Below are 21,328 nucleotides of genomic sequence, written 5' to 3'. Positions count from 1 at the left end.
GGATGGGCATGCCATTCAATCATTGATATGGACGGCATGGATTATAGTACTGCTTAAATGAAGACATGGCTATGGCTCTGCTTCTTTTATCATGACACCATACTTGCTAATGGTTAATAGCTCTATTGTTTGGTGACGCCCACATTCAGGTTGAATACATTGCCGCATCCACCATTGTGTTCAATAAAGATTCTCCATTACACTTTCAAAGTCCAGAATGACATGTATGTTGAAAGATTATATTGAGGTAGTAGAATTGTAATATACATAAGCAATGGCTATTTGCAAGGTATCTTGTATTTACACAAGCTAGATTGTCGAGCAAGGATTTCTGTTGTATGCTACATAGCAAAAATCTTTAGTCATCATCTTCCTATCTCAATCCACCCGATTCCCTGTTTCCTGGATATGCATTACCTTAATCATCGAAAGCATGAGGAAAGATGATAGCTCGTGTACCAGCATAGGCTTCGAGAAGAGTAGGGCGTAATCTTGGTAATAGATGCTGTCATACACCAGGACAAAGACAAAGGTCATTGTTAAACTCTTATCATTACACGTGTTTTGAGCTTCAATCCTACCTCAAAGACAACAATCATATGCTCCTGATTCTTGACAATGATGGCCATATACGACTTGATCTGCCACATGGTGATTCCTTCGTTGATGATGATATCGTGGATCTTGCGTCGATCGATAAACCGTGATACAGTGCGACCACCCCAGTACACCGTACGCACCTGAATACCAACATCTTTCATGGCAAGAATGCTTTCTAGATGATGATGCATCCAACATTTGAATACCACCTCACAAAAAAAGGCCCATTTCCCTTGTATCATGCATCATGATCCACCTTACCTTGTATGACTATCCGCGACTTTAGCCAAAACCAGACACATATCACTCCCGGCCAATATAGAAAAGGTCGTGGCTATCATGCAATTTAGATATCGAACTCTGCAAGGTCACACGATATGTGCTTCGCTTTCAACGTACCATGACACCAATGTACACCAAACAAGCAATCGCAGCGTAGAGTAAATCAAGGTGGCTCATCCATGGGACATGGGCATGACAAGTGTATTCTCTCGCATGGGCTCCTGGCAAGACGCGACATGTCAGCTCGCTCATCAACGGAATAGGGTTGAATACAAAGAAGGGAAGCTCCACCCAAAGAAAATTGGCCGCTGGAAAGACATCAAGCGGAGCACGTGATCCACTCCAATTCAATGGCATCCTTCTTGATAGTCGACAAGATACCCACACACCATTGGTTCATACAATAAATCCATCATCAGATATAGTAACGATGTCTACATGCGGCTTCGTGATGTTTTCAAGCATGCATTGTTGTACCCTTCTTTGAGTCGTCAGATCTCCATGGCAACCCCTACTATTACTGGATACTAGCCATTGCTTCATATGTATTGTTGTACGCAATCATTTTATTTGGTCTAATGATAAGAAGAAACATCAGAAAGTACAAGAGTGTCAAAGGAATGCAAATGAATGTGTGTGTGTGTGTGGTGTTTTAAATGCAATGAAAAGAATTCCAAGGAAACAGCAAAGACAATACTGGGAGGAGGAGAAGAAGAAGAAGAAGAAAAAGTAGCATGATGGATGGTTGATTTGATTCATGAGGACGTCAATAAGGGACTAGTAGAAATAGCAGCTGATGAAGAAAACAATGACCCGTTGCCATTATTGTTGCCACTCCCTTGAACAATTTTCATTGCAATGTGCTTAGCATCATGCAGCTTGCCGGTCATTTTCAAGCCGACCACTTGAAGTGCCAGCTCAAGTAAGGCTTGCTCATTAGCATCATGATAGGTGAATAGCGGTACATCATGGCCTTCGAGAACCAGCGAGTGGGATTTAAAAGTAACAACAACAGGCCCTGGCTGTGTATTTGGCGGCAACACACAAACCAACGTGTTGGGGTTCCAATAAATAGTCTCGGCTTCGTGCTCACCAAAAAAGCATGTCAACCCTTGATAGAATCCACTGCCCAGAACCGTCACTTCTACACCACCATAAATAGGGCCTTGGGATGGTACCAATCGATCCACTTGTGGGTTGCTGTGGTGGTGCCTTGCTGCCATCAACGTGGGTATGAGGCTTTTACCGCTTGTTGTTGTTGTTGTCATTGGTGACACATCCCCAAAGAAAGAACATGATGTACGACGACTGTTGCTGCTGCTGCTGTGGTGGCGGTGATTTATCTTTTCATCATCACCATTGGGCGTGGGTAAAGATCCAGGCACCATGAAATCAAAAAAGCTATTGACGGATGATGCCGTTGATGGCGATGATGACGATGATGATCCACCACCATGGCTAATGCGACGTGGTGTAATGCAAGTAGGAGGCGTAAAAGTACCCTTGTCTGATAAGTCATCGGTGGATGATGATGTTGTTGTATCGGCCACCATGCTGGCTCGGCTACGTTTCCGACCTTTATGCCGAGTACTCTTGTGATCGTCGGTGATAAGAATCGGTGGTGAGGAACCTTTTGCAATCTCTTGTCCTTTGCTGTTACGAATCGTAAATTCCACGCTACATAGACAAACATGATGCATAAGCAACAAAAAGCTGCATGGGATTGCGTCACATGCACCACATACCAAAAGCCTTTCTTTTCGCTATGATGGCGGCAATAACAAGCAATGCGAGTGGGAAGGATGGCATCTCCAGAGCTGAAGCTAACCATGGGCCCACAATTGAAAAGTAAGATACGATCTTGTTCTGGAAATTCTTCCAAGATTCGGTTGTACTCGCTTGTTTTTGATCGCTCGGCTCGTTTTCGCTCCCGTTGGATACAACCTTGACACACCTTCACAGCCACATCAGGCTGACTAGCACATACAACCTTTGCATCAAGATGAAGTGCATCCTTTTCCACGTTGTCGTCATTGTTTTGTGAAGGGGATGAATGTTTTGACGTTGAAGACGATAGTGGCTGTGCGCGTTGTTTATCATGCAGCTCTTGCTGTTGTTGATGCTGTGCAGCACGTTTCAGACGTGAATGCGCAAGAAGTCTTTCCGGGAGTTTCAGATAAGGCCAATCGGTCACTTTGGTTCCGCTACCTGTCACCAACTGGATGCATAGACGTGTTTGTGTTTCCACACGCGATTTGTCAGGAGCACCAATCACACGAATATGAAGTCTTTTTTTCCAACAAAGAGATACATGATCAGCGTTTCGAATTATTGACAGTTTCATCGTAATTTTCTCACCCTTTTTCATGATCATGATTGGCAGCAGTAATAGACTTGGTGAGCTGCATGTCACGGGTTGAATGCGAAACGCAATGCTCGATGCTGGTGGGCGATGAAGCATCATCACTATACACAATAATACTATTTTCGTATCAACAAGAACATGACAACATTCACCATGCACAACCATCCAAATCCCCCACCTTCCCCCCAAACTCGCATCACGCACACACACACAACCCATGATGATGCCCCTCTTGTATCTTGATGCTGCATACTTACTTTTGTTCACTCTCAGGAGTATGTACGAGATACTCTGACATCTCAAAGTAGGCTGCTTCGTTTGGTGTTAACAAGCTTGTTGGATGCATCATGTCCTATATTGGGGAAAGTGTAGATGATCAAGATAACAAGGTAAATAGTTAGCATCGTAGGCTGCATATCTCCCCAACCCCTTTTTCAAAGGGCGATTTGGTATTACATTGCTATCCAGGCCCAATGTGTAATGTTGTCGCCTCGGTGTATTGAAGGGTGAAATATCGTTGAGCACGTCATTGTATTGTGAAGTGGGCGATCCAGATGCAGGTGTTGCGTCATAATCCTGCTTTACAAGCGAGGTTGGGAGTTCACAATCAAGAATGTCAGTAGGGGAATCATGCATCATCCATTTTTCAAGAGCTGATGGGAAATCCGTCATGCCAGCTTGATGTTGTTGCTTATGCAAGGTACGATCGAGAATATCGGTTGTCGTTAATGTTGGCGAAGAAAAGGAAAACGTCATCTTAAAATGAGGTACGTAAAGGTGTCAATGAGCCGAGAAGAGAGAGATAGAGAGGGGTGGTGATTGTAAAACGAAAAAGAAAAGGGAAGGAATACAATGTCGTGAAGTCTTATCACCGAGAGATCAAAAATGAAAAAGAGATTTTGTACACATGTACGCGCGTGTATGTGTCTGGAACAGGTTTTTATAGAATACAAGGTGCATTTACAAAGCGAACGACAGAATAGACATTTCTCGATAAAGAAATAGACATACCCATGTATATGTGCCAGGCGGATCTACAATGTTATCATTGGCAGCCAAAATGAGAGATTGAGCGAGAGAGAGACAAAAGGGGCCGAGAAAAAGTGTGTGAGAAGTAAAAAACGTGGGTGTTCATAAATATACAATATCAAACACGCATCAACATGCGTATATGTGTGCGGCATGTTTGGATGCATTAATCGCGACATTCGACGGAATGCTTTGTCGATAATGAGCCGTATATCCAAAACACACATCAAGGTGTAACCTTGAATGTAAGCTCCCTGTTGGTCTGATCGCACATCTCATTCCCGACATTGGGCGGTCTGTGCCACCCTTATCTCTTTACCCCACCATCCCATTCCAAAAGTAAAAAGAGATAAGGAGCTTTTTTAACGCCCTTTTTTGTTACCAATCTACAATTGTATATAAAGAATTGATAGGAACAATGCCCACACTAAGGTCCCGGTTACGTTTTAGACACCTGAATGTGTAACAATGTGTCGTCTCTTTCTACTTGTATTGAGCCAAATAGCAAAGGTGTCTAGACCTTTGATGTTGTTGCTGCTGTTTGATAGCTGATGTTTTTCACGACAATGCTTTAACGCAGCTTTTTTGTCTATTGAATGAAGAATTAGCTCTTGCGGATATGTCGGAAGGCGTTTCGTATTGGCATGATGATAGTTGTTGAATACCACATGGTCGCCAATCAAAGTCGGATTGAGCAGCAAGCTCAAACAAGGTATGCTCCTCAACGATTGGCCGAAAATCAACAGGGTACACAAGGAGCGCACGTTAACAAACATACAAAGAAACGGAGCCAACCAGATCTGGAAAAGCGCACGATTCGCCTAACCCTTCTCACGCAACAAAGTGGCAAAAACAACCCGCTCAGCTCCCAGTGCTACACAGGTGGCGGCAAAACTCGGGCTTCTCTGGGGAACTTGGCTTGGCCTGTCACTTTGCAATATGCCGTTGCTTTTTATGCTACACGCCTTTTGTTTTGGGTGCTTTAAAGTAGTGATTAGAAAAGAGGCGGAAATTAGTGCCAACCCATACACCCTATTACTCCCTTTGTTTACGTATGGGATGTTGTTGTTATTTGCCCAGGGCGGTAGCTGCGTCCTCAACAAACAGCTCACAAAAAAATATCGTGTACTTTGTATGGGCTGCCTGAAAGGGGAAATTATCCTAACCGTTTCAATGCCAGTCATACTATAAAGCTGACACCAGCCGCATCAGACGATCGTTTCTCTTTCCATTACATATCCCTTGTCTGATCTATCACGCAACCTACATACACAACCATGACCAGTGAGTATTTTTTTTCTTTATCCACCATCTTACCATGGTAGATGGAAGAGCAAGTTGTTATCAATATGGGTTACTTACGGTTTCATTTATTGGTGGGATGCAACATTAGACGACGTTTCATCCTTCAATAGTGTTCCTCAAGCACCTCCTGATGTTATCTTCAACTTGACGGCTCAATACAAGGCCGATACGGATGCCAACAAGATCAATGTGGGTGTAGGTGCCTTTCGTACGGATGAATTGAAGCCCTATGTGTTGCCTGTGGTTAAGAAGGTTTGCATTTATCCCGCGGGATGCTGCATGAGACGTACCAGAATAAGGGATTGACTCTTTTCTTTTTACCCTTTTCACTTTTATTGTACTAGGCGGATGCTATCCTATTCAAAAACGATAGTCTGGACCATGAATACTTGCCCATTACTGGTACTCCATCATATACCCAAGCAGCAGCCCGCCTGATTTTGGGTGCTGACTCTCCAGCCATTAAGGAAGGTCGTGTGGCTGCCATCCAAACCATCTCTGGTACAGGTGCCAATCATACGGGTGCTGTTTTCCTCTCGCAGTTTTACAAAAATAGCAACGAATGCTACATTTCGAAACCAACGTGGGGTAAGTCATTATGAATAACACGCGTAAGCTCGTGCTGTGTGTCGGAAAAGTGCGGGGGATAATGACACATCAAACGGCGACGACCGGGGTATGGCCATTAGGTTGTCGCAGTCTGATGGTGCTGTAGTTGTGCTATAGCGAGAGAGGATGTGTGGCTATAGGGGAAGCAACTTTGGATCAAGAAGGATGGGATGTTTATTGAAAGAGCAAACGACTAAATTTTATTTCATTTTGTATAGCCAACCATCGCAACATCTTCACAATGGCAGGGTTCCAAGTCAAGGAGTATCCCTATTGGAATGCTGAACGACGTGGTTTGGATTATGAAGCCATGTTACAAACAATGGAGCAAGCACCCAATGGCAGCATCTTCGTATTGCATGCATGCGCACATAATCCTACAGGTGTTGATCCTACTCAAGAACAATGGAAAGGCATTGCTGAAGTGATGGAACGCAAGGGCCACTTCCCATTCTTTGATTGTGCCTACCAAGGCTTTGCATCAGGTGATTTGGATCGTGATGCATGGGCGGTGCGTTACTTTGTGGAGCGTGGATTTGAACTCTTTGTTGCACAATCGTTTGCAAAGAACTTTGGTCTATATGGCGAACGTGCTGGTAACTTGACGGTGGTATCCAAGCATGCTGAACAAGTGCGATCTCAAATTGAAAAGCTCCAGCGTGCCGAGATTTCCAATCCACCTGCTTATGGTTCACGTATCGTTGACATTGTATTGAATGATCCCATGTTGTATGGCGAATGGAAGGAGAATCTTAGCTACATGTCTAATCGTATCATCGACATGCGCAAGGCGCTACGTGAGCGTCTCGAACAATTGCAGACCCCTGGCACGTGGCATCACATTACCGATCAAATCGGCATGTTTTCTTTTACTGGTCTCAACGCCGCTCAAGTTAAGGTCCTCAAAGAAAAGTATCATATTTACATGACCGACAATGGTCGTATTTCCATGGCTGGTCTCTCGACTACCAATGTTGATTACTTTGCCAAGGCCGTTGACGACGTTGTTCGTAACGTTCATTAAGCAACAACGCATACATCTCATCCACCATTCCAATCTCTCACACACACATCCATTTCTTCTCATTCCATACATAACAAACACCTTGAGCATATTATTAAAAACAAAGAGAATGTATTCACATTTATCGTCTATTGCGTCATTGTACTTTTTATCGTCTTTGTCTATTGCTGGGAGATCCACGTTCCTTTTTTCTTTCAATCCGGCGCTCTCGTTTTGCTAATAGGCTCAGCAAATCATTGTCGTCTTCTTCCTCGGAAGAGTTCTCTCCTGGGTCTTCATCATCGTCACTACTTTCGCTGACCTGATCCAATTTTCCAATGCCTGAACTTGACACGGTGTAAATTTGGGTATCCTCGGTATCGCTACCATCAACATCTTGTTTGCCATTTTCCTCCTCGTTGTATTGATTATACGACGTTGTATCAAGGGACCCTTGTTTTCCCACACTGCTAAGAAAGGAACCTGGCCGAGACAATGACGATGCTTGTGTTCCCTGAATCTTGGATTCTTCCCCCACATTGTCTTCTTCGTCCGATGAATCTGCGAATATGTGAAAAGTATATACACCGCCACCTTCCACTAATGGTATGGGTGGAACTGGTTCCGTGGTTGCCGTTGTTGATGTCATCATCTGCAATGTGGATCGTTCCGCGGAAGATGGATGCTTGATGGAAAGGGATCGTAAAATAGGCAACGAAGGTGGCATTGTTGGTGTCGTATCATCTTGCGATATAGGTTCAGGTGTTGAGAAGGATAATTGTGGAGGAGGCGGAGGTGGTGATGGAGAAGATAAAGGAAGACTTGAAAAAGCTTTTGGAGGTAAAGAGGATGAATGGGGTGGTGACAAGCTTCCAGCAGCTGATGAATTGCGTGAGGAAGAAGGCGTAGTCGTATTGATGGATGATGCTCGATTATCATTGTTGACGTTGTTACTGCTTTTGATTTTCAGGGATCCAAATGCACCTCGAAGTGAAGTTGCTGATGAGAGCTTGCTGGTATTGTTGCTAGTGTCGATCGTTGTCGAAGCGTTTAGTCGAGCAGAATCACGCTTTTTGAACATGCTCTTGAATCGTTCTCTCACTTTGCCATTGCTACCAAGGTTGACACTGTTGCGTAGTCTTCCAACAGATGATGATGATGGTGGTGACATCGATTGTGAGAGTTGGGTATCCGTGGATGCTGATGGTGAAGGTGCTGCAGCAATATCGTTGCCCTTGGCATATATAATCAAAGGTACATCCACTGCCATGGTATCTGTTGTATGCTGATTGTCGGCATGTCGATACACGGCATCAGGCTCAATATCCACCTTGAGTCGAACTTGATAATTGACATTGACTAGACGTCCAGCTGATGTATCCATTGATGGTATGCATGCAGGTGGGATCCACAGGGTTTGTGAGAGTGTTTGTACTGCATAATCCTGGTGTTCCACAAGCTCCAGATCAAATTGGGCTGTATCCATCTCGTGCACAAGCGTTTCCTCTCTACATAGTCAACTCCTTCATCAATACTGCGTATACCATAACCATCCCATGTACCTTACCTTCCATGACAAGTAATCGTTATGTATCGAATCAACCCAAGAGAGATGACCTTTTCCCGCGAACGGCTATGATCATGCCAAATATGACCCACCACAGGCAATATCATCCCTAATACCATCCATGTTGCACGATTAATTATATGAATCCTTTTGATAGTTTCCATAACACAATACCTTGAGGGATTACCTTGCATGGTACAGTAATCCTAGCTGCTGATCTACATGGATCATGGGAATTGGATGATGATTCCACAAGATAGGCCACTTCATTTGTCTGCTGCTGATCAGCCTCTTGCTCGTCTATTTGATGTTGCCCCATTGTTGCTACAACCGGTACATAGAGTTGATGATGCAAAAGCTCGTCCTTGTAGTATCCAGTAACCTCTATCGAGTAGCTGATTTGAACTTTGGCTTGTGGTTCGGATACCTATGCACATGGAGGTTAAGTATCCCATATCCCCATACCATGTGTTGGTTTACTTACCTCCAAGCTGCTAGGCATTCCCTTTACAAGATAGAGATCAAACAACAGATCGCTCTGCTCCTCGACGATCAATGGCGATGGGGGTGGCGATTGGGCTGTCGCAAGAACAAATGCTGGCGCTGTGGGATTGCGATGCACTACATTGAGGTCGATTTGGCGAGTCTCGTGGAAGAGGTCGATGCATTGCTCGTTTTCTGATCCAATTGTTGACTTTATAGTTCCACGCCATACGAGTTGTAGTTTATCGAGTTGTGTTGTTGTAGAAGAAGTAATAGAGACTGTGCCTTTGACACGATCGCCTGGTTGATAGTGGTTGTTTTGTTGTAAGGAAATGGTCAAAGAAGGAAAATCATGGATCGCCATGATGCAAATAAGGAGGAGCAGGAGGAGAAAGAAAAGAAAAAAGAGTGTGGCACGCGACACTCTTCAGAACACACAGCTGTGTTGCACGAAGATGATGAGAATAAAAGAAACCTCGGGTGTGTAACACGAGAAGGCTGAGCTCTTGATGAATCAAATGAAACGCATGAATATTGATACGCATCAAAGGACATGTTGCTTCTCGCACAGATTGAAGCATTAGCATTCTTCTTCTCACGCTATCTCAATTAGCAATGTGATATCATTTAATGCAACCATCTCCCTCCCACCGAGACACTATGCAAAGAAGCTCTTAACTTTCATAACAAACAAGGATGTTGAAAATCCAGAAGCAGTAGTAATTGTTGTCGTGCTGCATCATCATGTGATCCATTATTGATCCTGCCCTATTTCCAAATTGGATGATTGTACCTTGGTTCTTCCTCACGCTTTGTCGACAGGATAGCATTGTAGCTTCACATCAGCTATCAAATGGATGACATTGACATTTACCATGTAAAGTAGCAACCGCTTTTTGAACATGGTACATGATGAAGGAGAACACATACATTCATGTACCTGGCTGAGCAGTAGGAGAGGATCGTGAGAACATGAATGAATAGCTCAAAGAGCATGATCCCATTTTAAGAGTATGACCATGGATCCTCGGATGACCAATAACTCTGCAAAACAACATGGTGCATATATAATTATTACTACATGTATAATCGTTTTTGTCAGCTGAGACATGAATGCATGACATGACCTTAGCGCCAGAGCATAAGCACGTGTGTATGTGTGTGTATCCATCACCCACCATCACCCACCACTACCACCATCCTCCTCCTCTCTTAGTTCTCCCAGCTCTTTTCGAGATGTATAAAAATGGAAGCGGCCTTTGCGTCGTCCTTTTTAATCTTGCACCTTTTCCTCCTCTCTTCATTTATTTGCTCTTTTCTCTCTTCTTTCCCCTTACATACAACAATAATGGCACTGCAGTATTCCATCATCGTGCTACTGATTATTCTAAAACTTGTCACCTACATTGTCGCCAGGGATGATGACGACGAAGATGGCTTTGCTGACGACGAAAAGATACCAACCGATTGTAGCAACATGGACTGCCATCACTCACATCAACCAACTTCATTATTCGACGATTATACCAATGACGAAGAACAATACCCACCATCATGGATCTTTGTTGTCTGAGTTGATCAATCATTGATCACAACAGCCACTTCCTTGTATATCACACCACTCACTACCACCCACTGATCCCTGCCAATTTCCCTTTTTGTACCTTGTCATGAGTCGGGGATACTACATCACTGGCTGATGCATACCCAAAACGCACCTTGCAACCTTTTTTCATATTCCCATTGCCGCCCTTTGTACATTAACATTTTCACGTGTCAGGTGTTGTTTTGCGTAAGCACTTTATGTACATTTTTTCATTCTTTTCATGATGCTTCTAAAATATATACAAACGAGAAAGAACAAGATGCGAATACATGTGGTATATGCGAAAAGAAAAGGGAGGGGGTGGATGAATGAATGCAATGTGTGTGTGTGCGTTTGTGTGAGAGGGTTGTTCATGCATGAGCGACAAAGAGATTGGGTAAGATACGAGAAAAGGGATCGGCTTGTTGTTTTTTGTTTTCCTCGATGGGATGATGGGATGATGGTAATGCATGTTCGGGGCCAATCTTATCACTTGCTGGAATGGGTGTAGGTGACGACAACACTTGTGGATCAAGTAAATCCATATCACATTCAAAGGTGCATGGAACCACTGCTTTGCGTTGTTGTTGTTGTTGTACATTGTATCGCAACTTCCATCCACAAGCGTAGGACAAATCTTGTTCGCCATCCTTATCCCCCTTGTAAACAACTTGGTTTTCTTTTGTAGAATCGATATCCACTGGCACAGACACCACTCGATCCTTGTATGAAATGCTATAGATACGTTTCGAATTGCCCATCTTCACAAGTACGGTGCATCCATCAATCTGAGGAGGGGGTAGTGCAGGTTGAAGTGGTAAAACTGCTTCATCTTGCTGCGGCACAAAGACCATGCGATTACGTTCTGAGTCACAATGTGACCATACAAAATCAATCGGCTTATGCGAAACAACGTGTGGTTGGCAAATCCATAATCGCATGGTCACTTGTTGTGCATGATGGAAAAGGCGTGGTTGTGCAAGAGCACGAAGATATCGGTTGACATGACACAAACGGAAAAGTGCTGATGTATCTAAGTGCGAAAGGACCATGTCGATCAACTCAACCGGCAAGTGTGAGAGACTGCTGTTGCTGGCACTGAAAAAAGAATATGCAGAAAATACAAAGTCAGATCCGAGCTCTTGCATTGTTGGGTGACGAGGAAAAGAAAAGAGCATAGGGGTATAGTTTACTGATACACACCTCTTGAAAAGAATGGATGCACCAAGATGTTGATTGTTAGGATCGTAGATATTCATTGTGTGTTTACAAGTAGTGTAATCGATCGGAAAAGGTGCAAGCAGCAGTGATAAAGGTGTCAGGAAGGTAGAGTGAAGAAGAAAGGGATGGGATCCAATTCGGGGGATTTATATAGATGTGTGATGTGTTGGTAGATTGAAGATCCTTTTTAAGGTCGGAAACAGCCGGGGTTGCGTATACCTTGCGTGTTATTGTATTGACTATGCTGCGTTGTGAGTGAGCGGGCGGTGGGGTGTGAGAGAGCAAAAAAACGGGATATGGATCTGTTTATCGATAACGATCGAAACATTTTGATTGGCTGGAACATGGCTTTGAGGATGCAGCATGACGAGCCACATAGTGCCTGGATATGGAAGACACTCACGATGTCAAAAATGACATCATGTCTTTTTGTAAAACTTAATCATTTCTGCAATGTATGTTTTCTCACACATGTATTCTCTCATTCATATCAGAGCGATCCAAGCAAATAGCGTGTGTGTATGTATGTGTGTGAAAAATGTAATCGATATCATGCCGCAAGTAGTAGCCATGGGGTTCGCCATGCACAGGCCATCCCCATTCCCTCCCCCCGACAATAGCGGAGTAGTGCTTATTCATCACACATAACGCATTTGGCTGGCAAAAGATTCTAATCGATAAGAACCCACGACTTTGTGTGTATGAGCTTGCAGAAAACGAAAAACTGAAATTGCCCGAGAGTACAGAACCCTCCTCCTTCCACAACATCCCCTACTCAACCCCTCTCCTCCATTTTCTCACACACGCCAAATTTGATAATCGATATGGATTCCCTTGCAAATGCTGCATCTTGCTGCATATGTGTTATCAGTGTTACCTATCATGGCATATCTACAAAAACTCATGTCATCCAAGCTCTTTTAGGTTCACCATAACAAAAACTTGATTGTCTATTCCATACTCCCTATCGATATTGATGGCCTTCCTTTTCCTCCTTACACAGCTATCGTTATCGATCCGCCCATGATAGTGAATCATTATTGTATTCGCAACTACCATGCTATGTTTGCTTGCGCTTCGTCATTGTTGCGTACGCCACTAAAGACAATCAAAGTGCTTGTGTTCTTTGGTCTTCCATTGTACGTTTCACCGTCCGACACAAATGGCATCCGTTCCTGGAAGGGGAAAGAAGGGTTTCATCATCACAGAACCCTGGATGTATCGACAAATCAATCCACCTTCACAAGTGTGTGAATCTCTTGTGTGAAAGATGGCGCTTGTTGATCACGGGCACTGCCACAAATGGATAATTAGGCAGAATTTAATCAACAGCATACACAACAAACTTTTTTTTGTCGCATGATCTTCGCCCCCAGGCTGGTGCCGAGAAAGCATTCAATACGGCATATGCTTTTGATGGCAAGTCAATGTACAAGATGAATGACATGGCTTAACGTGGTGACTAGATTAGAAAGGTATGTCAAAGACCTATCTTTGACTATAACCCGGATCACCGGAAATTTTATGTGCAACAGCAGTGGGATGTTTGCTGTCAACAAAATCCACTTGACAGAATTTTTATTGCCAAGGATAAAGCAAACGGTGTGGAACGAGCCAACTTGGATAGCTGTGTTGGATAAAACACGACCATACATGATTCCAATTTGATGATGCATATACGCATTGATGATGTCGATGTATTAAACATTCATGCGTGCCAGCCAAAGTGGGCTATGTCAATGAGCTATGACAGCACCCCAATGGTAGCTAGGCAACATTTGCTAATTGGCATTGAAAAGTCATCCACGAACAACGATGTCGTCGATGATGCATCATCACCAGTACTACAAATCCTTGAGTATAATGGGCACGGACCTGCACAATGAACCCAGCACTAAGCTACACCTGTGCCACTTTCAAACACACAAGCCTGCAACTCCGAGAAACAGCTTGCTAATGCAGCATCCGGAATCACCAACCCGGTCTGGAAATAAGCTTTCATGATGACCCGAACCAGAGTTACCCCATTCCGAGTATTGTTGTCTGCTTTAGATTTTCGCTACCCATACTTTTTTCATGCGGCCTTGGAGATTGAGGCCCTCGTGGTACCAAAAAAAGATCGCTTTACAATGACTACAGGCACTTAGAGCGAAGGAAATCATTTTCTTTGACGGCACATTGTTCCACGATAATCGATCATTGGTTGTAAAAGAAGGATTGGTAGCGTTGTTCCATCAAAGTGAAGCGCTTTGGAACATAGCTATGTACCAAGACGCTGTTGAATGTTCCTATCAATTCCATCAATCCTCGTTGTATAGTGATCGATAATAGATAATGACATCATGACGAGAGACGAAAGACATCAATTTCACGTGCAGCGACAACCATGGTGGCAATCATAGTGAATGGTAAAGGAAATTGCAACACACTTGTCATTTCGGATTTTGAAAACCATTAGTCAACTATTGATCATAGTTGACTGTATGAGCCCAGCGCAACATCGAGTACATCTATGTATCTCATTTGGCAAGAAGCTCGGGAGGCAAACCAATGTCATCAAAGCACATGTTATCCTTATCTTGAAGCGATGAATTGATCCAATGGGGTGTATTCACCGATAGCAAACAAATATGAAAATAATGCATTTTTCGTGGTGGTGTATCGCTGCTGATTGGTTTATGTGCCTTAGCCACTGATAGATAAGATCGGCTTTTGCCTAATATACCCAACCAAGAAATTTCCCACAAGGTATGTTCACAGCATCGACTACCTTTGTTGCCATGATGCATTGTGCATGATACAACATACTCTGGTAGAAATTTAATGTATCATAGCCATCTCATTAATGCGATATCGATATGACAAGGAAAGAGGGGCTAAAAATTGGTCCCCAGTTTTGGAACATGACGTTTGGGCTTATCGATGGCTACACAGTAGATACCCAAGTCCGCATTATCTGTGTCGAATTCTCTATCTTTGATTGGGACATATAAAAGGGAGGCGAGACGCAAGATACGATCGTTGACTTTTCTCTTGTATACATTACGACATATAACGCCATGTTTATCCACGCTGTTTATCCTTCTATAACTGCATCATCGTCTTCTTTTGCATCCAACCGCATTGCATTCCCGCCTTCGCCACCACAGTCGCCACCAAAACAACACTACCTATCATCTTCACCAACAAAACATCTCAACAGCTTAATGTGGCAATCCACATGGCACGTTGTACAGTCCATGGCATCATCACATCATGACAACACCAATGGCCATAATATTGTCCTTCTCGATACCCACCAACCTGTTTCATACATCACCAGCAGTAAGCATGGCAACGCGTCTTTTTTCAAAAATCTTTACTCATGCACACCAAAAATAGCTCTTGATCCACTGTTCCACGGACGTTCATCAATACAACAACACGACACATCAAAAGAGCACAAAGCTACTAATGTTGGTGTCTCATCCCGCTCAATTGACCATTTTCGGCAGTTTGCCAAGCTCAATGAAAAGTTTGCCGATCAAATCGTTGAGCGTTATCGCTCTGATGACGATATAAGTAAGTACCCGTTTTCAACGTATCACGTATATGCATATCACTAATACCAGCATCCCCTAGTTTTGATCCATGATTATGCTTTATTACTGTTGCCTGGAATGCTTCGTCAGCGATTGCCACAAGCTACGATAGCAATCGTTATCAACCATCGTTTTCCTATTTTGGATAGCCGACTATCAGGTAAATACTTAAGCGGGTGGCCGATTGATAAGGGGAGAGAGGCATGTGTTTCGAGAGGGTTGATTGGAACAACGGAATGTGAAAATGCTAACGATGGGAGTTGTTGGTTTACTGTATAGAACACCGACAAATGATCCAAAGCATGCTTGCAGCCGATCTAGTTGCATTTCAGGTGAGCATTATTTCATTTCTTGTGATAGTGTTGTTGTTGTTGATGATGGCGGGAAAAATGGCACGGGTCCCTTTGATCGCTTATATAAACTCCACTCACCGCGGAATGAATATCTAGATGCAACGCGACATTGACGCATTCACCGCATCAGCCCGTGGTCCAGTTCCTTTTTGTTGCCTGCTCAAACCTACTGCACACATTATTCGTCCAATTCACAATCCTTCTCCTTCCACCAAGACGACCATTCTTTGCCACAATATCGACAATCAACCCTCGCTTTTTCCTATCATTCACCAAGCAGCTATCAACAACAGCGATACCACCTTTATCTATATCACCACCCAACTTCCAACAACAACCATCACCACGACCACCGTAAACAACATTCGCATCATCAATCATAAGACCATGACTACCGAGGAATACAGCAACTTGCTTGCAGCTGCTGATGTTGCATTGATCATGGGCCATGATACTACTGCTACCATTGCTGCACAAGCCTTCTTGACAACCAATACCAAAAATGCACCTTTGGTGGTATCACCTGGCAACCCCCTTGAACAGCATGCCTCACTCATAGTGGATGCTGCCAACAACCCTGATACCTTTGCTCGTGCTTTGATACAACCATTATCACCACGATCACCTTTTGTTAATGACACAAGAATGTCTACAACAACGCTTGCCAACCGTTTGGGCTCTGGAGAATTTAAACACAAGACTCCTCTCTTGAACGTAAATTTGATGACACGCGCTTATCAAGATGCACAACGACGTCTATTTTTATTTGACTACGATGTAAGTATATGCAATGGTTGAAACAATGAATATCATATTGACTTGATTTTTGATCAACAGGGTACCCTAACACCCATCGTATCCAATCCCGATGACGCCAAACCAACACCTGCACTACTTCATCATCTCCAAACACTATGCAATGATCCTCGCAATACTGTATGGGTAGTGAGTGGTCGTGATCAAGCCACCCTTGAATCATGGTTAGGGAAACACGTACGTGGATTAGGATTGAGTGCCGAACACGGCTCGTTTATGAAGCAACCCGAATCCGAGTGGATCAACATGTTGGCACAACACGGCGATTCGATGGCTGCTTGGCAGAGTACAGCTCTTGATGTATTTCAACGCTTCACCATGGAGACACCTGGCACCGTTGTTGAGCAAAAGAAAGCATCCATCACATGGCATTATCGAAATGCATTGGATCCACAACAAGCCCTCGCTCAATGTGAAGCATGCTACCAAGCACTTCAACAAGCCATTGATCCAAGCCATGTCGACATCTTGCGTGGCAAAATGAATCTCGAAGTACGATCAAGACTTGTCAACAAGGGGAATGTGGTCAGTCGTATCAAGCAAAGTGTAAACCCCGATTGGATCCTTTGTGCTGGTGATGATCGTACCGATGAAGACATGTTCAATGCTTTAACACACGCATCCGCTTGGTGTGTACACATTGGTCCTCAAGAAAAGGAAACAGCGGCAAAATGGTCTATCGCATCAAGTGAACAATTTGTTGATTGTATTGGCCAATTGTCCTCAGCTCACAAGACAATGAATCGTCCAGCATTATAAACTTACCCCTTGTATTCCCCCCTTGTTTTCCTTGTAATTCCCCCATCAACCTTTTTTGTCTTCTTTGTAAATGTTTCTTTATACACCTTTCAATGGTAAATCAAATGTAAACAGCGAATCCACATGCAATAATGATATAATAAAAGCAACAGCAATAAAAGTAATAGTCTATGTCAAGATTTCAACGCCGGTCTCGGTCACCAACATGGTGTGCTCAAATTGTGCTGATCGCTTGCCATCGGCTGTAACTGCAGTCCAATTATCGGGCCTAGTGGTAAGCAGTACAACAATGAGCATCTACTCTTTCAAGTGTCCTTTTTCCTTTTCCTTACCAGATTTCATCTCTCCAAGTGCCTTCACAAATCATGGGTTCAATAGTGAATACGTGACCAGGACGCAACACACCAATGGCCTTATTGTCTAAAGAACAACAATGTTGGTTCATTCATCCATCCTATCCATAAGAATGGTGTATACTTACTGGCATAATGAGGAACGTTAGGTGCACAGTGGAAGAGCTGGTTGATGCCGTGACCACAGAATGTACGGACGACTGAAAATCCATTGGCCGTAGCATGGCTTTCAATAACCTTGCCAAAATCACGGTACTTGATGCCAGGTTTAACGATAGCAATTGCCTTTTCCAAACATTCACGGGCGGTGTTCACGAGCTTTTGACCCTTTTCATCAACCTTGCCGACGCAGTAGGTCTCATTCAAATCACCATGGAAACCGTTGTAGTACAAGGTCACATCCAAGTTCACAATGTCACCCTCCTTGAGCTCACGCTTATCAGGAATACCATGGCAAATGACTTCATTGACTGAGCTATGTTGATAATGCGTGTGGTTAGTAGCTTTTCATGTACTCCCCTTATTAGGACAATGAATAAAACTTACGTGCACACGGACTTGGGGAAGTGATAGTAGTTCAAGGGAGATGGATAAGCATTGCGTTCAATAGTAGCTTCGTGAATGATGCGATCTACACAAAATAGAGCCACAATGAGTATGTTGCCAGCAAACTATCCCACACACGCCTTACCAATTTCATCCGTAGTGATACCAGGTCTGATGGCAGCGGCACCAATATCCAAAACTTCACGTGCAAGCTATAACAATGTATATCGTTAGATACCATCATGCCATCCTATCCACTTTTTAAAGCCTTTACCTTGCAGACAGTACGCATGCCTTCAATCTCTTCAGCATTCAATACCTTGATGACCGAGCTAGAGCGTACACGTTGCTCGGAAATGGGAATACCAGTTTCGGCATAGTCAGCTATGAAATACACATGCATCAATATCCCAAATTGTTGTCATAGCATTCGATCATGTACTCACGTCGCTTGATATGTGCAGGTACCTCGCGCTTGGGTGACAAAGGATAAACAGCACGTAAATCACCAGTATACTTGAAGCCCGTGAAAGGATCATGTGGTTGGCCTGTCATTGTGAATGATTGATTAATGAATACCTGCAAACAACACCATCCAATATGTATATCCCACAAACTTACTCTCAATTTTAGCCTTGTGAACAGCCTTGTGAGTTGCCTATGAAGCCGATCGACCCAAGTTAGTTACTGGAAAACGATGCATGAGGAGCGTTGTTGCATATACCACGTACCCAGTTGCTCTTGAAGCATTCTTGTGAGCAAAAGAAAGAGCCTTCAATCTTGAGTTTCAAGCATGTGGGACATTGGAGCTTGGCAGGCTTGCCACAACCAGGTGATTGACAGACTTTTCCTTCAGTGGACGACATGTATAAATAGGTAAAAGGGTAAAGAGTCAACGAAGACGTGCCTCTCTCTAGATAACTGTGACCGTGACGCTCGCCCACCAAAGCGACTTTGGTCTTTTGTTCTCTACTCCTCCTCCTCCTCTTCTTCTTTTCCTTTCCCGAACACACCCAGCTCTTTCATTGCATAAATGGCAAGCTCCTCATCCACCGGCAATCGAGCCATTCGTTCTCTGCAAGGCATCAGTCTTGTCAAGGTGCAAGGTCGTAATTATCGTGTCAACACTCGTTCTATGCAGCGCCGGCCCGACAACGGAGGTATTTCAAACAAGAGACCAACACTGTCAGCCCATATCTAATTGATCGATTGTTGGTAGACGTGTCAGCTTCTTCATCAAGCGATTCTGAAAACGAGACGATATACACGGAGGAGATCATTACATACCATCATCCCGTACATCCCAGGTTTCATGGCAAATTGATAGGTAAAGACATCGTTGGATAGGCTTGGATTATGCAAAGGATGATTGACATGGGATTGGCTTTTTCTTTTCAAGGACGTGGTGGAAGCACGCTCAAAAGCTTACGTGTTAAAACGGGCACGCGCATTGACATCAACAAGACACGTGACACGGTGATGATCAAGGGTACCAAAGACAAGGTGGAAAATGCCGCCAATGCTATTGATGAAATGCTCTACAAGGTAAACGAGCCTGTTCTTGGTATTGGATCTTCATTTAACATCCCTTTGATCAGTACAAGGAACGCATTCGACCAACGCATTTCTTGTCGCTCCCAATTGCATCAACGTACACAGCACGCAAGTTTGAAGAGTTTCGATCCTCCATTCTATCATCCACATTCAAGTGCGAAGGTCTTGACGAGTCCATCATTGTCAATCCAGCAAATGTCCATATCACACTCGGCGTGTTTAAGCTTTTGCATCAGGATGATATCGAGGAAGCAGTACGATTCTTGAAGCACGAGTGTCCCAAGGTTGTACGGGAAGCTATGCAAGGTCATCGGAATTTGAGCGCCCATCTACGGGATCTAAAGATCATGCAAACAAATCCAGGTATTTGGAAATGACAAAAAGGGGGTGGGGATTACATAATGATGTATGCTTACATATGTACATAGCGGATGCACATGTATTATACATTGAACCCAAGGACGAGAGTGAAGATGGTGTTTTGAGAAAGCTTTGCAGTACGTAGATCTTGTGTATGCATTATGAGTATTGACTAAAACAACGTTTGTTTATAGCTTCAGTGAATCAAAAGATGATGGAAAGTGGATTGATGGTTGAAGATGATCGACCCCTGAAGGTAATGGTGCTATTGGCTATCTTTTTTTCTTTCTTGTCACTCATCTCTTTCTCTCTCTTTCAAAGCTTCACGTGACATTGATCAACACAGCCCATCGAGCAAAATCCCCCGAAGACAGTGCACGGCGACCATTTGACGCAAGACCTATTCTCAAAGAATTTGGAAACTTGGATCTAGGCAATGTGCAATTTGATAAGCTGCATCTCATGCAAATGGGTCGACGTGGTCCTGGGGGCACTTACATTAGCGAAGGATCTATCCCTATCATTGAATCATAGCATCTTTTGTTGTATATTATAAAACAGGTTCCTTTATCCATTGAACACGGGGCCGCGAGAAACAGGGGGTGGTTTAATTGGGTGATCTCATTTATTCAAGTAACCAATGCTATCCAAGTACAATGTTGACAAAGTAGGTTTGAATCCTGGATCGATACAAATAGGAATGTATATGTAAAAGAAAGCTCTGTTTATGCTCTGCAGACCAAAGAGAGAGAGACAAAAGAAATATATGCATAATGAAAAAGAGAGTCGAGAATAAGCTATGTATAACAGTGGCTTGGGTAAAACTGAAGGAATAAAGAAGGGGGTTGGTGGTGGGAATGGTTTGTGAGCAAAAGAAGAAGGAGGTATAGTTACAACATGACTTAAGGTATAAACAGAACGGATGGGTGGTGGGAAGGATGAAGCAAGAGAGAAAGT

The 21,328-nt window shown here is 43.5% G+C and overlaps 9 protein-coding genes across 9 annotated transcripts; 4 read left to right on the top strand and 5 right to left on the bottom strand.

The window, feature by feature from the left end:
• Nucleotides 1–418: 418 nt before the first annotated feature.
• On the bottom strand, nucleotides 419–1,059 carry O0I10_010893 (uncharacterized protein; the record flags this gene model as incomplete). The annotated part of the gene is made up of 4 exons (XM_058490867.1): nucleotides 419–505; nucleotides 582–775; nucleotides 862–934; nucleotides 1,000–1,059. The coding sequence occupies 4 exons, from the start codon at nucleotides 1,057–1,059 to the stop codon at nucleotides 419–421; spliced, it is 414 nt and encodes a 137-aa protein (XP_058338371.1).
• A 578-nt stretch (nucleotides 1,060–1,637) lies between these two features.
• O0I10_010892 (uncharacterized protein) lies at nucleotides 1,638–4,003 on the bottom strand (the record flags this gene model as incomplete). Its single annotated transcript, XM_058490866.1, has 5 exons — nucleotides 1,638–2,559; nucleotides 2,628–3,170; nucleotides 3,241–3,348; nucleotides 3,505–3,599; nucleotides 3,704–4,003. 5 exons carry the CDS (start codon nucleotides 4,001–4,003, stop codon nucleotides 1,638–1,640), a joined length of 1,968 nt encoding a protein of 655 aa, XP_058338370.1.
• A 1,550-nt stretch (nucleotides 4,004–5,553) lies between these two features.
• O0I10_010891 (uncharacterized protein) lies at nucleotides 5,554–7,214 on the top strand (the record flags this gene model as incomplete). The annotated part of the gene is made up of 4 exons (XM_058490865.1): nucleotides 5,554–5,560; nucleotides 5,670–5,833; nucleotides 5,926–6,169; nucleotides 6,409–7,214. The coding sequence occupies 4 exons, from the start codon at nucleotides 5,554–5,556 to the stop codon at nucleotides 7,212–7,214; spliced, it is 1,221 nt and encodes a 406-aa protein (XP_058338369.1).
• Nucleotides 7,215–7,362: 148 nt separating this feature from the next.
• On the bottom strand, nucleotides 7,363–9,607 carry O0I10_010890 (uncharacterized protein; the record flags this gene model as incomplete). Its single annotated transcript, XM_058490864.1, has 4 exons — nucleotides 7,363–8,701; nucleotides 8,761–8,869; nucleotides 8,935–9,187; nucleotides 9,245–9,607. The coding sequence occupies 4 exons, from the start codon at nucleotides 9,605–9,607 to the stop codon at nucleotides 7,363–7,365; spliced, it is 2,064 nt and encodes a 687-aa protein (XP_058338368.1).
• A 984-nt stretch (nucleotides 9,608–10,591) lies between these two features.
• O0I10_010889 (uncharacterized protein) lies at nucleotides 10,592–10,816 on the top strand (the record flags this gene model as incomplete). Its single annotated transcript, XM_058490863.1, has 1 exon — nucleotides 10,592–10,816. One exon carries the CDS (start codon nucleotides 10,592–10,594, stop codon nucleotides 10,814–10,816), a length of 225 nt encoding a protein of 74 aa, XP_058338367.1.
• Nucleotides 10,817–11,199: 383 nt separating this feature from the next.
• Nucleotides 11,200–12,087, bottom strand: O0I10_010888 (uncharacterized protein; the record flags this gene model as incomplete). The annotated part of the gene is made up of 2 exons (XM_058490862.1): nucleotides 11,200–11,926; nucleotides 12,032–12,087. The coding sequence occupies 2 exons, from the start codon at nucleotides 12,085–12,087 to the stop codon at nucleotides 11,200–11,202; spliced, it is 783 nt and encodes a 260-aa protein (XP_058338366.1).
• Nucleotides 12,088–15,108: 3,021 nt separating this feature from the next.
• O0I10_010887 (trehalose-phosphatase) lies at nucleotides 15,109–17,558 on the top strand (the record flags this gene model as incomplete). Its single annotated transcript, XM_058490861.1, has 6 exons — nucleotides 15,109–15,373; nucleotides 15,431–15,610; nucleotides 15,671–15,790; nucleotides 15,910–15,962; nucleotides 16,080–16,760; nucleotides 16,821–17,558. 6 exons carry the CDS (start codon nucleotides 15,109–15,111, stop codon nucleotides 17,556–17,558), a joined length of 2,037 nt encoding a protein of 678 aa, XP_058338365.1.
• Nucleotides 17,559–17,726: 168 nt separating this feature from the next.
• Nucleotides 17,727–19,323, bottom strand: O0I10_010886 (methionine aminopeptidase, type I; the record flags this gene model as incomplete). The annotated part of the gene is made up of 9 exons (XM_058490860.1): nucleotides 17,727–17,826; nucleotides 17,891–17,978; nucleotides 18,040–18,386; nucleotides 18,458–18,542; nucleotides 18,603–18,669; nucleotides 18,732–18,841; nucleotides 18,904–19,005; nucleotides 19,079–19,115; nucleotides 19,189–19,323. 9 exons carry the CDS (start codon nucleotides 19,321–19,323, stop codon nucleotides 17,727–17,729), a joined length of 1,071 nt encoding a protein of 356 aa, XP_058338364.1.
• Nucleotides 19,324–19,490: 167 nt separating this feature from the next.
• On the top strand, nucleotides 19,491–20,905 carry O0I10_010885 (uncharacterized protein; the record flags this gene model as incomplete). Its single annotated transcript, XM_058490859.1, has 7 exons — nucleotides 19,491–19,617; nucleotides 19,677–19,784; nucleotides 19,857–20,002; nucleotides 20,056–20,374; nucleotides 20,440–20,508; nucleotides 20,566–20,627; nucleotides 20,693–20,905. 7 exons carry the CDS (start codon nucleotides 19,491–19,493, stop codon nucleotides 20,903–20,905), a joined length of 1,044 nt encoding a protein of 347 aa, XP_058338363.1.
• Nucleotides 20,906–21,328: the final 423 nt, after the last annotated feature.

Source organism: Lichtheimia ornata (assembly GCF_029851405.1).
Source record: "Lichtheimia ornata isolate CBS 291.66 chromosome Unknown scaffold00078, whole genome shotgun sequence".
Taxonomy (NCBI): Eukaryota; Fungi; Mucoromycota; class Mucoromycetes; order Mucorales; family Lichtheimiaceae; genus Lichtheimia; species Lichtheimia ornata.
Note: the sequence above shows the minus strand (reverse complement) of the source record. Positions and strands in the feature narration are given on the sequence as shown.